This window comes from Mesoplodon mirus (assembly GCF_964341445.2).
Source record: "Mesoplodon mirus genome assembly, chromosome: 5".
In the NCBI taxonomy this organism is placed as follows: Eukaryota; Metazoa; Chordata; class Mammalia; order Artiodactyla; family Ziphiidae; genus Mesoplodon; species Mesoplodon mirus.
In genome coordinates this window covers 72031445-72047123 of record NC_138980.1, presented here as the reverse complement: position 1 = coordinate 72047123, position 15679 = coordinate 72031445, and the positions used below count along the sequence as shown (strand labels likewise).

The following is a 15679-nucleotide window of genomic DNA, read 5'->3' as shown; positions in this document are numbered from 1 at the left end:
CTGGTGCTTTGTCCCTTTGAGTACAGAGCTTATTTCAAATTTATTTTTCAGTTGTGAAAAGGAGGGAATATAAGGAAATGGATAAAGCGTTTCTCCTCTTTTATGTAGACATTTCTTTTTATTACATTATTTTCTATCTGATTCACCCTTACCTTATGTATAGATCTTTAGCAGGCCATAGCAGTGCCACCTGCCTTTGATGAGAAAGTCGGGCAGACTAAGAGAATATGCTTGCCAGGGACAAAGTAGAACCTGGATGGTGAATAAAAAGTAGTCATGGTTTGGTATATTGACTGCCATGGATTGCTTTTGAGCACCTTGTGTGTGTAAACTTAGTTTGAGATGTGTATTTCTCAAAAGATTATGATAGTGTGGCCATATACTGTAATGATTAAGGTGTCAGTCTTGGAATAAGTCTGCCTAAATCTCACTGCTTTTTAGATGTGTGAGCTTGAATAGTTACATAATTTCTTTGCCCCTCTTTTTCCTTATATTTATAAAATGAAAATATCGATAGTACCCATCTCTTATGATAGATGAAAAGTATTACATATGAATTTAGAAGCTTCCAGCATAATAAACATTTAATAGATTATCAAAATTCATATAATAGGTGTATTTCTTTTTAAAAGTAAAACAAAATAGTAAATTCTTAAGCAGGACATGTTTCATACTGAAAAAAGAGGAAATATCACAAAACAAAAGGATTTTGTAGATTGCCCAAGGATAATTGTTAACCCTTGGTATATATGGATAGCTGAATAAATTTTATGACAATTTAATGATTTAAAATTTTTTCTCTTTGTAATTATGAATAGGAGATTCACTTGACACCATCAACTGACTTCTATAAGAAATTAGCCTTGGACTGTTCTGGTCAGCAGGTAGCTGTTGACTTATTCCTTCTCAGTGGACAGTATTCTGATTTGGCTTCTCTGGGTAAGTTCTTCCTAGTGATTATTTTTCTCATGTGAATGTCAAAATGGTATTTTTATAATGATATGTTAAAGAGAGGACAAAGTGAAAGAATTCTTATTCCCTTGGGAAGTTAGTTTAGTTTATAATAAACCTTATAGTCTTACTCTGGATATTTATAATAGAGAAATTTCTATATTACTATTTAAAGGGATGAAATAATTCTTTTTTGCCAATATCTTAGGAGGCTAAGGAAAGATTGATTCAAATGCTTGTAGTTACTCTGGTGTAGTAATAGTAGTTAATGGCAGAATTTAAAAGGAGTATGTGTTCTCTTCCAGGTTGTATTTCTCGGTATTCAGCAGGTAGTGTCTATTATTATCCCTCTTACCACCATCAGCACAACCCAGTGCAAGTGCAGAAATTACAGAAGGAACTACAGAGATACCTCACTCGGAAGATTGGCTTTGAGGCAGTCATGAGGATTCGGTGTACCAAAGGTGGGGGCACTTTTTTTTTTACACTTACAAAGGTGTAAATGTTGCTTTTTTTTTTTTTTTTTTTTTTTTTTTTTTTTTTTGCTGTACGCGGGCCTCTCACTGTTGTGGCCTCTCCCGTTGTGGAGCACAGGCTCCGGACACGCAGGCTCAGTGGGCCCAGTGGGCCCAGCCGCTCCGCGGCATGTGGGATCCTCCCGGGCCGGGGCACGACCCTGTGTCCCCTGCATCGGCAGGCGGACTCTCAACCACTACGCCACCAGGGAAGCCCGTAAATGTTGCTTTTGATATGAATAAATACACACATATTTTCACCTATTCTTTTCTCATAAGATTTGTTCTTCTAAAAAAAAAAAGATTTGTTCTTCTAAGGTATTGTACTTACTTTGATGGACTATGCAATTAAGAATAGAGAAGACACATTGAAAAACTAAGGACTATTTTTTTTAATAGGAATTGCTATTTTTTTAAATTTATTATTTTATTTATTTATTTATTTATTTTGGTTGTGTTGGGTCTTCGTTGCTGCAAACGGGCTTTCTCTAGTTGCAGCAAGCGGGCTTCTCATTGCGGTGGCTTCTCTTGTTGCAGAGTGCAGGCTCTAGGTGTTCGGGCTTCAGTAGTTGTGGCTTACAGGCTCTAGAGCGCAGGCTCAGTAGTTGTGGCACATGGGCTTAGTTGCTCCATGGCATGTGGGGTCTTCCCGGACCAGGGCTCGAACCCATGTCCCCTGCATTGGCTGGTGGATTCTTAACCACTGCGCCACCTGGGAAGCCCTAGGGACTATTTTGAATATACTAAAAACCACTGAATTGTACACTTGAAAAGTGTGCGGGTTTTTGTATGTGAATTGTATCTCAGTGAAAAAATATCTCCAAAGAAAATAAAACATATTACTGATGGATTTTTATTCCACTTATTGAACAGTAGTAGTGGAAGATCTTTTTTTTTTACAACTATTTTTTCTTTTTTTTTTTAAATTAATTAATTTATTTACTTTTGGCTGTGTTGGGTCTTCATTTCTGTGCTAGGGCTTTCTCTAGTTGCGGCGAGCGGGGGCCACTCTTCATCGCGGTGCGCGGACCTCTCACTGTCGCGGCCTCTCTTGTTGCAGAGCACAAGCTCCAGATGCGCAGACTCAGTAGTTGTGGCTCATGGGCTTAGTTGTTCTGCGGCATGTGGGATCTTCCCAGACCAGGGCTTGAACCCGTGTCTCCTGCATTGGCAGGCAGATTCTCAACCACTGCGCCACCAGGGAAGCCCACAACTATTTTTTTAAATTGTGATAAAACAGACATGACATAAAATTTACCATTTTACAGGACTTCCCTGGTGGTCCAGTGGTTAAGACTCCATGCTTCCGATGCAGGGGGCCCAGGTTCAATCCCTGGTCGGGGAACTAATATCCCACATGCACAGTGCAGCCAAAAAATTAAAAATTAAAATAAATTTTACCATTTTACCATTTTTAAGTATTTTGAGTGGCATTAAGTACATTCTCATTGTTGTGCGGCCATCACCACCATCCATCTCCAGAAGTAGGGTATCTTTTAGTTTGTGTTCTTCTCATTCTGCACCTGCTACTAAATACCTTTCCACACTGTTGCTTTGGAAATAGTCTCACAGTTTCAGAATGCGTATGTTCAATATGTTTTTCAGGATAAATGTTTTGTGGTTGCTAAATGTGACAACTATTTTCTTATGAAAGTGGGAAATTATAATTCTTGATACTTCATTTCTCTACATTATCAACCTGTTTCTACTCTTTTATTCAGATTTTAAAATATTACTGCTCTGTAAAAGGGTATGAAGCAGTAATTTTTTACAGTGGAAAGATTATGTGAAATATGTAGCAAAAAATAGGTATCAAAAGATAAGGATCCACAAACCTGTCCACTAGATAGATGTTAAAATCTGTTGATCAAATGACGTGTCAAATGATGTATCAGATAAACACTTAAGAGGTTGCCACATCTCCAAACAGCACACAGATATTGGTGTCACCCATAACCGATCAGTTTCCACAATAGCATTCTGTTTCCTTTTTTAATAGAAGCTTTATTGAGATAAAATTTACATACCATACAATTTACCCATTTGAAATGTACAATTCAGTGGTTTTAAATATATTCACCACGATATTACCACGATCAATTTTAGAACACTTTCATCATTCCCAAAAGCTACCCTGTACTGATGAGGAGTCACTTTTCATTCCCACACCTAGTCGACTGCCAGTCTACTTTCTGTCTCTGGACTCACCTGTTCTGGGTATTTCGTATTAATGGAGCCATACAATATGAGGTCCTCTGTAACTGGCTTCATACACTTTAATGTTTTCAAGATTCATCCATGTTGTAGCATATATCAGTATTTCATTACCCCCCCTTAAAAATATTTCATTTGTTTTTATTTCTCATAGTATTCCATTGTATAGATACCTCATTTTGTTTATCCTTTCATCAGTTGATGAATATTCGGGTTGTTTCCACTTTTTGGATATTATGAATAGTATTGCTATGAACTTTTTTTTTTTTTTAATTTTGGCCACGCTGTGTAGCACGTGGGATCTTAGTTCCCCAAGCAGAGGTCGAACCCACGCCCCCTGCTGTGGAAGCATGGAGCCCTAACCACTGGACCGCCAGGGATGTCCCTTGCTATGAACTTTTTTTTTTTTTTTTTTTTTTTGCGGTACGCGGGCCTCTCACTGCTGTGGCCTCTCCCGTTGTGGAGCACAGGCTCCGGACGTGCAGGCTCAGCGGCCATGGCCCACGGTCCCAGCCGCTCCTCAGCATGAGGGATCCTCCCGGACTGGGGCACGAACCCGCGTCCCCTGCATCGGCAGGCGGACTCACAACCACTGCGCCACCAGGGAAGCACCTGAATTTTATTCTTTTAATCTATGTCTATCTTATGCCAGTACCAAACTTTCTTGACTGTTGTGACTTTGTAATAAGTTTGAAATTAGGAAGTATGAGTTCTCCCAACTTTTCTCTTCCTTACCGAGATTGTTGTGATATTCTGGGTCCCTTGCATTTCCGTATGAATTTTAGTTTCATCTTGTCAATTTCTCCAAAGAAGCCAGCTGGTATTGGATAGGAATTGTATTATAATAGGTAAATTTGGGGAATATTGGCATCTTAACAATAATAAGTCTTCCCATCCAAAAACATGGTATGTTTCTTTAATTTGTTCAAAAAATTTTGCAGTTTTCTGAATGTAAGTTTTGCATTTCTTTTGTTAAATTTATTCCTAAATATTTTTTCCATTATATTTTAAATATAATTATTTTTAAAATTTGTTTCTCCTATAAATATAATTAATTCTTTGTATACTGATCTTGTATCCAGCAACCTTGTTGAACTTGCTTGTTAATTCTAATAGTTTTTTAGTATTTATGTTTTAAAGGGCCCATTTCTTGTATCCCATTCATTCAAGATTGATGGACCTCAGAAATGATTATTTCTGCAGATATTGGCTCTAAATTAAGGGGAATGTACATCCTCAAAGTGCTTTTAAGACTTTTTCTATTTGGCAGGACAGAAGCTATTTTATATGTACCTAACTTTGCATAAAGAACTTCGACATAGAAACCAACCTATGCCCTCTTTCTAGAGTGCTTAATTTACTAAATCTTTGTGGTTAATTTGCTTAGGTTTCTCTCTCTTTTAATGATAAATTACATTAAATTCATATTACATGAAATAATATGCTCTTGGTAAAGCTACAAAAAAAAAGGTACAGTACAAAAAGATATAAAATGAGAAATTAAACTTAAGCCAGGATAGTCTACCTCAGAGTTTCTCATATGCCCTTGAAAAAGTTTTCCCGTGCATATATAAGCATGGGAATATATTTTCGCCTTCAAATAAAAGCAGTGAGAGGGCCTCCCTGGTGGCGCAGTGGTTGAGAGTCCGCCTGCCGATGCAGGGGATACGGGTTCGTGCCCCGGTCTGGGAGGATCCCATATGCCGCGGAGCGGCTGGGCCCGTGAGCCATGGCCGCTGGGCCTGCGCATCCGGAGCCTGTGCTCCGCAACGGGAGAGGCCACAACAGTGAGAGGCCCGCATACCGCAAAAAAAAAAAAAAAAAAAAAAAGCAGTGAGAGGGCTTCCCTGGTGGCGCAGTGGTTGAGAGTCCGCCTACTGATGCAGGGGATACGGGTTCGTGCCCCGGTCTGGGAGGATCCCACATGCCGCGGAGCGGCTGGGCCCATGAGCCATGGCCACTGAGCCTGCACATCCGGAGCCTGTGCTCCGCAATGGGAGAGGCCACAACAGTGAGAGGCCCACACACCGCAAAAAAAAAAAAAAAAAAGAGGCAGCGAGGATCACATCTGGCTTCTTTTTCTGTATATACTTTGTTTTCGTATGTACAGAACTACATCCTCCTTTTTTTCCTGATTACTGTTGTAAAGTTGGTTTTTATTTCACAAGCAAAGTATATACCTGTTATTTGTAAAAAATGAAAACATTATTGATAAAGCTAAAGTCCTCTTGTATAAGCTTGTGTGTGTGTTACTTCACTTTCACTCCATCCTATGTAGTCACTATAACCACATTTCGGTAATGCTAAGTTTTTCTATACATTTACATACATATGTACCTCTCCATGGAAAATATATAGTACAGTGTAGTAGCATAAATAACATTGTACATGTTTTCAGCAAGTCTTGAAGATCTAATAATATTAGTTTATGTAGATCTGTCTCATGCTTTTTAACTCCTCATGCTTTTTAACTTCTACCCAGTGTATTCAGTAGAATGTAAAAATCACAATTTAGTTATTTTCCTACTGGTTGTCATTGAAGATATTTCTGATTTTTTTTGTTATGCTTAATTTTTTTTGCACATATAAATTTGGCACTTAATTGTATCTATAGAATAAATTGTTTTTTTTTTCTTTTTGAGTTGTCAGTATGAGCAAATACCAGTTGTGAGATTTGTTAGTAGAAACACTGTTATGAGGATATTTTATGAGAATATTCTAGGATAAATTCTTAGTTATGGAATAACTGGAGTTGAAGTAAGTACCCATTTAGAATTTTGGTAGATATTGCCAAATTATTATCGAAAAAAGTTTTTTGAAAATTTGAATTCATTTAAGAAGATATCATTTATTCCTTCCCCACTCTCACTAACTACTGTGTATTCTTTAATATGATTCTGCTTCCAGTTACAATGTGTGGGTTGTTTTTCTCCACACTACCAAGCAGTTAACTCAGTTCTGACATCGTCTATGTAGAGCTAACATCAGATCCCACAGGTTACGGGTTCAGTCTCACAAGACCGTCTCCCATCCTTCCCCCACCACCCCACTTCAGAAGCCAGTTGCAAGTCCAGTTTGTTACCTGTGCTTCTGACCAACTGGCTATAGATTGGATGTTCCGACGAATCCCTCCTTTGGTTAAAATTATTGGCTAGAGTGGCTTATAGAACTCAGAGAAACATTTTAATTACTAGATTACTGGTTTATTTTAAAAGGATATAACTCAAGAACAGCAAAATAGAAAAGATGCATAGAGCAAGATATAGGGAAAGGGAAAGGGCATGGAGCTTCTGGAGCTTCCTTGCTCTCTTTGAGAGCTTCACTCTCCCCAAATCTCCACGTATTCACAATCCCAGAGCTCTCTAAAGGACCCCATCCTTTTGGGTTTTTATGGAGGCTTTATTACATAGTCATGACTGATAAATCACTGACATTTGGTGATTAATTCAACCTCTAGCGCCTCTCCCCTCCCTGGAGGTAGTGGTGGGGGGTTGAACTGGAAGATCTAACCCTCTTATCATATGGTTGAATCCTCTGACAACCAGCCCCCATCCTTAGGTTACCTAAGTGCTTTCCAAAAGCCACTTTGTTAACATAGCAAAAGATACCTTTATGACTCTCAACACTTAGGGAATTCTAAGGGTTTTAGGAGCTCTGTGCCAGAAACTGGTGAAGACCAAGTATATATTTCTTATAAACCACAATATCACATCTAAACTTTTTAATTTACTCTGTGCTATTCTGATAAGTGATAAGGATAAAATGTAAATATATGTAGGTGTATATAAATCATTTTGATATATTTTTCTTTTCTAGGTCTTTCCATTCATACTTTCCATGGGAACTTCTTTGTTCGGTCCACAGACTTACTGTCTTTACCCAATGTAAACCCAGATGCTGGGTATGCAGTACAGATGTCAGTGGAAGAGAGTCTTACTGACACTCAGTTGGTTTCCTTTCAGTCAGCACTCTTGTATACATCCAGCAAAGGTAAGTTTTTTTGTTTGTTTTACTGTGGCAAAAACACATAACATGAAATCTATCCTCTTAACAAAATTTAAGTCTAAAATACCGTATTGTTAACTATAAGCACAATGATATAGCAAAGGTAAGATTTTTGATTTGGCCATGTAGTCTATGGCTTGTGATAAACTCCTTGAGAGTCTACTTAGTGTCTGAAATATGTTCTGGTAATACAACAGTCAATAAAACTGAATTAAAAACCTTTTTCTCATAGGCTTATTCTAGTAGGGGAGACAAACAATAAAGAGGATACATAAGTAAAATAGTAGTATGTTACATAGTAATATCAGTTAAGGAGAAACAGAAAGCAGATGAAAGGTTTAAGAAGTGCTGAGGGGATGGTTTTTTAAGATAGGGCTGCCAGGAAAGGTCTCACAGAGGGTGACGTTTGAGTTAAATTTTGAAGGAGCTCAAATGGAAGATAAACACTATTTAAGGGTATAATTTGTTTAGTACTAATTAATTTATAATGTGTTTTGTCCTAAGATGATGTGAAGGCTGGTTAAATTTATTTTTATTATTTTAAAGATTCACAGCTCTCACCCTATTCTGTTTTGTCTCCTTAAAAAAGGTTTTGGGAGTGTTTCTGTGCTATGTCTACTGACCTTAACAGCCCCACCAAAATGTATAAAAAGTGTATAATACAGATATTTCAATGAAAACCTTTAGTATGAGGAATTCCAGTTTTTGTACTATGATTGTAATACTGCATACTATAAATGTAAAAGATGGATTTCTGTCTCTAGGTATCATGTTTTATTTGACAGAAGAACATCCCAATCCTTTTTCTGCTCATTGATTTTTCTTAACATTAAAAAAGAAAACTAATATACAATTGACCTATGGTAAAATCTACCATTTTAATATATAGTTCCACAAGTTTTGACAAATGTGTGTGTGACCACCACCACAATTTAGGTATCACAATCTGTTCCATTACCCCTCAAATCTCCTTGTGTTTTTGTAGTCATTTCTCTCCCATCCCCAGCCCCTAGCAACCATTGATCTGTTTTCTGACCCTGTAGTTTTGCCTTTTGTAAGACTGTCTTGTGAATAGAGTCATACAGTAGGTAGCCTTTTGAATCTGGCTCTTTCACTTAGCATAGTGCATTTGAGATTCATCCATATTGTTTCATCCAGCAGTAGTTATTTTTTATTCCTAAGTAGTATTCCATTGTACCCAGTTTGTTTATTCACTTTCCAGTTGAGGTACATTTGGGTTGTTTCCAGTTTTTGGCAGTTTCAAATATAGCCCCTATAAACATTTGCATGTGGAGTTTTGTGTGAGCATAAATTGTGATTTCACTTCGGTTAATACTTTTTCAGTGTTTTCGATGGATGGCTACGTTGTATGGTGAGCTTATGTTTAACTTTTTAGGAAGTTGCCAAACTGTTTCCTAAGTGGCTGTACCATTTTGCATTCTCACCAGCAGTGTATGAGAGAGTTCCAGCTGCTCTGCATCCTCACCAGCATTTGCTGTTATCAGTGTTTAGTTTTTGTTTGTTGTGTTTGGTTTGAGGTTTTTTGTTTGTTTTGTTTTTCTGTTTTGCCATTTTAATCAAGTATAGTGATACCACTTTTAGTTTTATTTCATGTTTCCCTAATAACTAACATTGGATATCTTTTTATATATTTACTATTTGAAGTTTAGTTTATTTCTAATGTTTTGTTTTTATGGAAAATGTGATTATAATATCTATCCATGTCCACAAATCTTTGTCATTTCTGAAAATTTCCCTAAGATGGATTTCTAGGATTGGAAATAAAAAGTATAGAGATCAACTGTTTAGAAAAATCTTGGTATTGTCAGATTGCTTTTCAGAAATATTTTACCAATTTGTAGTCCCATCCAGTGCCCTTTTCATTTCAGCCTCTGATTTTGTGTGCATGTATCTGTGTGTCTGTATTTATGTGTGTAATAGTTGTTGTTGCCAATATGATAGGCTAAACATTGTATCTTATTTCTTTTAGTTATCAATGTTTTTATCTAGACTAGAAGCACTAAACAATGTTACCCTTTTTTGTAGATATCACTTCTTCTCTTTAAAAGTAATTTGTATGAGCTCCTCCTAGATACAATTTCGTTAGTCTTCATGTGTCCCTGCAGGTTGTAGTGTGGGTATCCTCTCTAGTTTTCTTACTTGTTCTTTTTCTTTGTTGTTCAAGGTCTTGCTCATTAGAAATTTTTTAAAAATTGACATGATATTTGATATTTTATGGCTCTCAAAAGATTTTCATTTTTGTTTCTTGTGTTTATTGATTTTTATTGTTGTGGGTAATTACCAAAGAGGAAGTATTGTGACTATTAGTTGATTTCTTTCTTTTTTTTTTTTATGAAAGCTTTATTTGTTTGTCTGTTTGTTTATAATTTGGCTGTGCTGAGCGACTTTAGTCTATTTCTTTTAAATTTTTTTCCTGTGATTAAAAAGAAACAAAATTGGGCCTCCCTGGTGGCGCAGTGGTTGAGAGTCCGCCTGCCGATGCAGGGGATACGGGTTCGTGCCCCGGTCTGGGAGGATCCCATATGCCGCGGAGCGGCTGGGCCCGTGAGCCATGGCCGCTGAGCCTGCGCATCCGGAGCCTGTGCTCCGCAACGGGAGAGGCCACAACAGTGAGAGGCCCGCGTACCGCAAAAAAAAAAAAAAAAAAAAAAAAAAAAAAGAAACAAAATTTCTCTGGACTTTAAATATCAAAAGAAACTCTAGAACACATCTTGGAGTAGTGTTGTCCTTCAGTATGTATATTTTCCCAAAATTGTGTTTACGAAAAAGGATAAAGTTACCAAAAAATTCAGAAAAGAAATTTTTAAGAAGCAAGCATGTTACCATCATTTGGATATGATCCCTGTGGTCTTTTCAGTAATACCTTGAAGAAAAATAATTTTGTAGTAAAAAAAAATAAAAGTAAAAAAAAATAAAAGAAATAATGCTTTGGAGTTTTCACGAATTAAAGTTTTGATACTATCCCTGCTTACTATATATAACCCTGTTTGGTTCCAAATTGAAAAGAACTGATTTTTCCGAGTAACTTTAATACAAACTATTTTTTATAGTGCTGTCCCTCACTGTCATTTGTGTGATTTGTCCAAAGGTGAAAGAAGAATTCGTGTTCATACTTTGTGTTTGCCAGTAGTTTCAACTCTAAATGAAGTCTTTCTTGGAGCTGATGTTCAAGCAATTTCAGGGTTATTGGCCAATATGGGTAAGAATTCTTATCACCTATTGCAAGTAGTAACATTTGAAATGTCCACATAGTTTTGTTTTCCTTTAAATAATTAGCTTTATGATTTCAATATTTTGGATCTGGTGTGTGCCTGCTAAGTAAATGGATCTGCTGCAGATAACCTGATCTTTTTTTTTTTAAGTTAAACAGCTTTATTGATATGTAGTTTCAGTTTATTGAGATATAAGTGATAAAATAATCACTTAACCCATTTAAGTATACAATTCCATTGTTTTGAGTATATATACAGATTTGTGTGGCCATCACCTCAATCCGGTTTTAAAACATTTCCGTCACCCTGAAAAGAACATCATGTCCATTAACACTTACTGCTCACTCCCTTCTTCTTCCCTCACTGGCCTTAGGCAACCACTAAACTGTTTTCTGCCTCACAATCTGCCTGCTACGGACTTAAATAACCATGTTTTCCTTAATGTCTTCCATCTCAGATAGAGTTGCTTTCTTGGATTTTTTTTTTTTTGGATCCTTTTTTCAAATACATAGAGCTTAACATCATTTTGTTTCTTGCTCCCTTTCTCCTTCAGGGATGACTACCAGTGGGTCCATTTGCTTCAAACTCAAATCTGCCTATAATAGGAATAATTACCTATTATCTTGAATTTCCTATTGGAAAAATTTTTCTTTAATGGAACATGGTAAAGAATCTAACCTCACTTTAGTCTCATGTGTTGTCAAAAGCTAAAAATTGTGACCTAAGAAATTTGAGGGTCATTGCCTTTATATTTTGTTGAACTGGTATGTTTTGGTAACAGTGTGATTATTATTATTTTCAGCAACAACTATATATCAGGCAGTATTTGTGGATTTAAAAAAAATCTTCACAACAAATATTAGTTCTTTTATTAAATTTGGTTGATCCCAATATGCACTTTTTTCACATTTTGTCAAAATCTTTAAAATCAAGATGTCTTCAGTTGATAAAGTCTTAGAGTTACTGTTGATCGGGTAACAGTAGTCTTCATTCTTTCTTGCTTATGTACAAATTTGGTCATAGCAGTTAATAACATCACTTCATTGAGTGTATTTTTGGTAATACATGAATTGAGTTTAGTTGTAGTTTGAAAAGTCTTCAAAACAATTATAGTGTTTTTAGTATTGAAGAAATTTTTTTAGTATAAAGAAAAGCATAAAACAGTAGCATGACAGATGATGAAGATCATCTAAATAGCCAAGAGTTCTTTCAATAAATATGAAATAAAAATTCTCTGTGTTAAGAAAGCATGTGTGTTTAATTGCAGAGTTTTTTCTTTCTCAATGATACATAAAATAAAATGGTGGGTTACAATTAATAACATCTTAGATTTGGCGAAATACAGTTTTCCCATTTTACAGGTAAGGATACTGAGGCTCATGAAGGTTAAATTACTTGCCAAATATTCATACAGCTAGGAAATAGCAGAACAACATTTCAACACAGGTTGGTTTGATTTTCCAAAGTATGTGCTTTTAACTGCTATGTTTGGTTCCTTGTGTATGTAATAACTTGAGAGAGAATTTGTATAATTTAAAAAAACTTTTCTTTCCTTAACAGTGGGGTAGCTAAACTTCTGTCTTTTTTCTCTTGTCCCTACCTCAACCTCTGTTAGCTGTTGACAGGTCTGTGACTGCCAGTCTGAGTGATGCTCGGGACGCCCTAGTGAATGCTGTCATAGACTCTCTTTCAGCTTATCGTTCTTCAGTCCTAAGTAACCAGCAGCATGGACTTATGGTTCCTTTTTCTTTGCGGCTTTTCCCACTGTTTGTGTTGGCTCTCCTTAAACAGGTAAAAGAATCAGAATCAGAAACTAACACAGTGAAAATGTCAACAGCCAAAGTTTTTGTCCTGTGAACCACTAAACATTGTATATATAACTTTACGTCAGTTAAGTTTTCTGAGGACAGGGACCTTAACTCCTATTGTATCTTAAAGGATTTGTAACCAAAAAAAATTTACAAAATACTGATTTAAAGTATGTGCCTTCTTTGTAAGAGATGCTCACTGATGAAGTATTCACTGATGTTATCAAAGATGCAAATGATCAGTTTTCCAGTTTTTCAAAACAGGAACTGTATATTTTACCACTAGAGCAACAAGTCACACACGAGACTCTTATGATGCTTCCTGCTCCCTACAATATTTCAGCCATATTTCATTTCTTTTTTTTTGTAATGCAATTACTATTTCTTTATTTAGGCTGTGCTGGGTCTTCGTTGCTGCGCACGGGCTTTCTCTAGTTGCAGCGAGTGGGGGCTACTCTTCATTGCGGTGCACGGGCTTCTCATTGCAGTGGCTTCTCTTGTTGAACACAGGCTGTAGGCGCACGGCCTCAGTAGTTGTGGTGCATGGGCTCAGTAGTTGTGGCACATAGGCTTAGTTGCTCTGCAGCATGTGGGATCTTCCTGGACCAGGGCTCGAACCTGTGTCCCCTGCGTTGGCTGGCGGATTCTTTAACCACTGCACCACCAGGGAAGTCCCACATTTCATTTCTTAATCTTAGAAATGCCTTCTCATACATGTGTACCTATTTCCATGATCTGCATTATGCCTTCCTATCCTTGTCTTTGAGCTCAAATGTTGTCTCTCTGGCAGTTGCCTTTCCTTCTGTGACCCGGTAGCTCCTTGTACATATATTTATTTATAGAGGACTTTAAAAAATATATTTATTATTTATATTTTAAAATATATTATTATTTACTTGTCTCCCCTGCCTACCTTTTGCCCATACCCCTGGCTCCTGAAAAAAGAAAAAAGGGAAACTCTAGCCTGGTGGAGGAGGCTTATTTATCCAATGTCCAAAATATAATGTCCTTAGAAAACAAACATGGTTACCAAAGGGGATAGCGGGGATTGGGGGGGGAGATAAATTAGGAGTTTGGGATTAACATACATACTACTATATATAAGATAGGTAAATAACAAGGACCTACTGTATAGCATAGGAAACTATACTTAATATCTTATAATAACCTATACTGGGCCTCCCTGGTGGCGCAGTGGTTAAGAATCTGCCTGCCAATGCAGGGGACACGGGTTCCAGCCCTGGTTGAGGAAGATCCCACATGCTGCGGAGCAACTAAGTCTGTGCGCCACAACTACTGAGCCTGTGCTCTAGAGCCCGCGAACCACAACTACTGAGCCTGCATGCCACAACTGCTGAAGCCTGCACCTAGAGCCTGTGCTCCACAACAAGAGAAGCCACCGCAATGAGAAGCCCATGCACCACAACGAAGGGTAGCCCCCACTCGCCACAACTAGAGAAAGCCTGTGCACAGCAACGAAGACCCAGTGCAGCCAAAAATAAATAAATAAAATAAATTTATATATTAAAAAAAGTAACCTATACTGGAAAAGAATCTGAAAAAGAGGAAACTGAATCACTTTGCTGCACACTTGAAACTAACACATTGTAAATTAACCATACTTCAGTTAATAAAAAATGTCTTAACTTGTAGACTTGGTATAACTTTCCCTTATAATATTTTATTAAAAAGTTCATGTTAACAGATCACCTGGGGAACCATCCCAGATTCCAGGATGAATTAAGGACTGCTCTTGTCAATTTGTATACTTTCTGAACTCCAGCATTGGCCTGTCAGGTGTATGTTGTCTCTTCCAGGCAAGAAGGGCAACCTGTTACACATTGATAGAAATAGCTTTTGAATCTACTTCTAGTTTCTTTAACTCAAATTATGTATTTCCACTTCTGAATATAATGTAAATGCACAGAGGTTACATAAATACTTAAATTTTAATATTTAAGAATCTGAGCTCTTCCCTCTTCAGGTATTTCATTAAATGCTGTCCTTCACTGAGGCCTGCCTTCCCTCATCTCCCCTTTTAATATGCAGTACTCTCATCCCATCCCACCCTGACATTCTTTATCTCTCTTTCTTCCTTTGTTTTTCTCCATAGCACTTAACACTGAAATACCACATATTTTGCTTGTTTATTATTTACTTCTCCCTTACTAGGATTTTTGTCCACAAGGACAAGGATTTTTAAGTTGTTTGTCTACCACTTTGTCCCTGCATCTAGAACAGTTCTTAGTACATAGTAGGCACTCAGTAGATATTTTTTGAATGAATAAATGGAGCTTCTTTCATTTCCCATAGTACTCTTTCTTTAAGAACCTTTTCTCTTCTTGGCTTATTTATAGTCAGTGCATTTGGGTTTTTTTATTTGTTTTTTAAAAAATATTTATTTGGCTGCACTGGGTCTTCATTGCGGCATGCAAGATCTTCGTTGCGGCATGCGGGATCTTTAGTTGTGGAGTGCAGGATCTAGTTCCCTGACCAGGGATTGAACCCGGGCCCCCTGCATAGGGAGCACAGAGTCTTAGCCACTGGACCACCAGGGAAGTCCCAGTGCATTTGTTTTAAGGCATACTTTCATTGCTGTTATCTCTCTGCCTCTTTCTATTCCTTTCCATCAGCAGAAATGGCTAAAACCTTACCTCAGAACTTCATTATTCTTCATAGAGCTAATATTCCAGTTGAAACTCACAATTACTTATTATCTGTATTCTGCTAAGCAGTTGTCTTCAAATTATTAATTTTCCTGATTGATTTGTGAGCTTTGTTACGTTATTTAATTTCTCTAACTGTGGGAGAAACAAGGATAGTTAACCACCATTAGTCATCACCCAGCTTTTACAGAAACTTAGATCTTTGGTCCTTCATATTTCATATATGTCTTTATTTTGTCATCTGCAATATAACTTTATCCCTCTTGCTATGTTATTTAGATTTTTAC

At 37.1% G+C, this 15679-nt stretch overlaps 1 protein-coding gene across 3 annotated transcripts in view; it reads left to right on the top strand.

The window, feature by feature from the left end:
- SEC24A (SEC24 homolog A, COPII coat complex component) overlaps nucleotides 1-15679 on the top strand; it is a 69863-nt gene that overhangs the window by 45275 nt on the left and 8909 nt on the right. For all 3 annotated transcript variants that reach the window (XM_082624016.1, XM_082624017.1, XM_082624015.1), the window contains 5 exons: nucleotides 819-939; nucleotides 1257-1415; nucleotides 7497-7670; nucleotides 10795-10905; nucleotides 12534-12709. In XM_082624016.1, the coding sequence (XP_082480142.1) occupies nucleotides 819-939; nucleotides 1257-1415; nucleotides 7497-7670; nucleotides 10795-10905; nucleotides 12534-12709 (741 nt within the window). The remainder of the gene's footprint in view (nucleotides 1-818; nucleotides 940-1256; nucleotides 1416-7496; nucleotides 7671-10794; nucleotides 10906-12533; nucleotides 12710-15679) is intronic.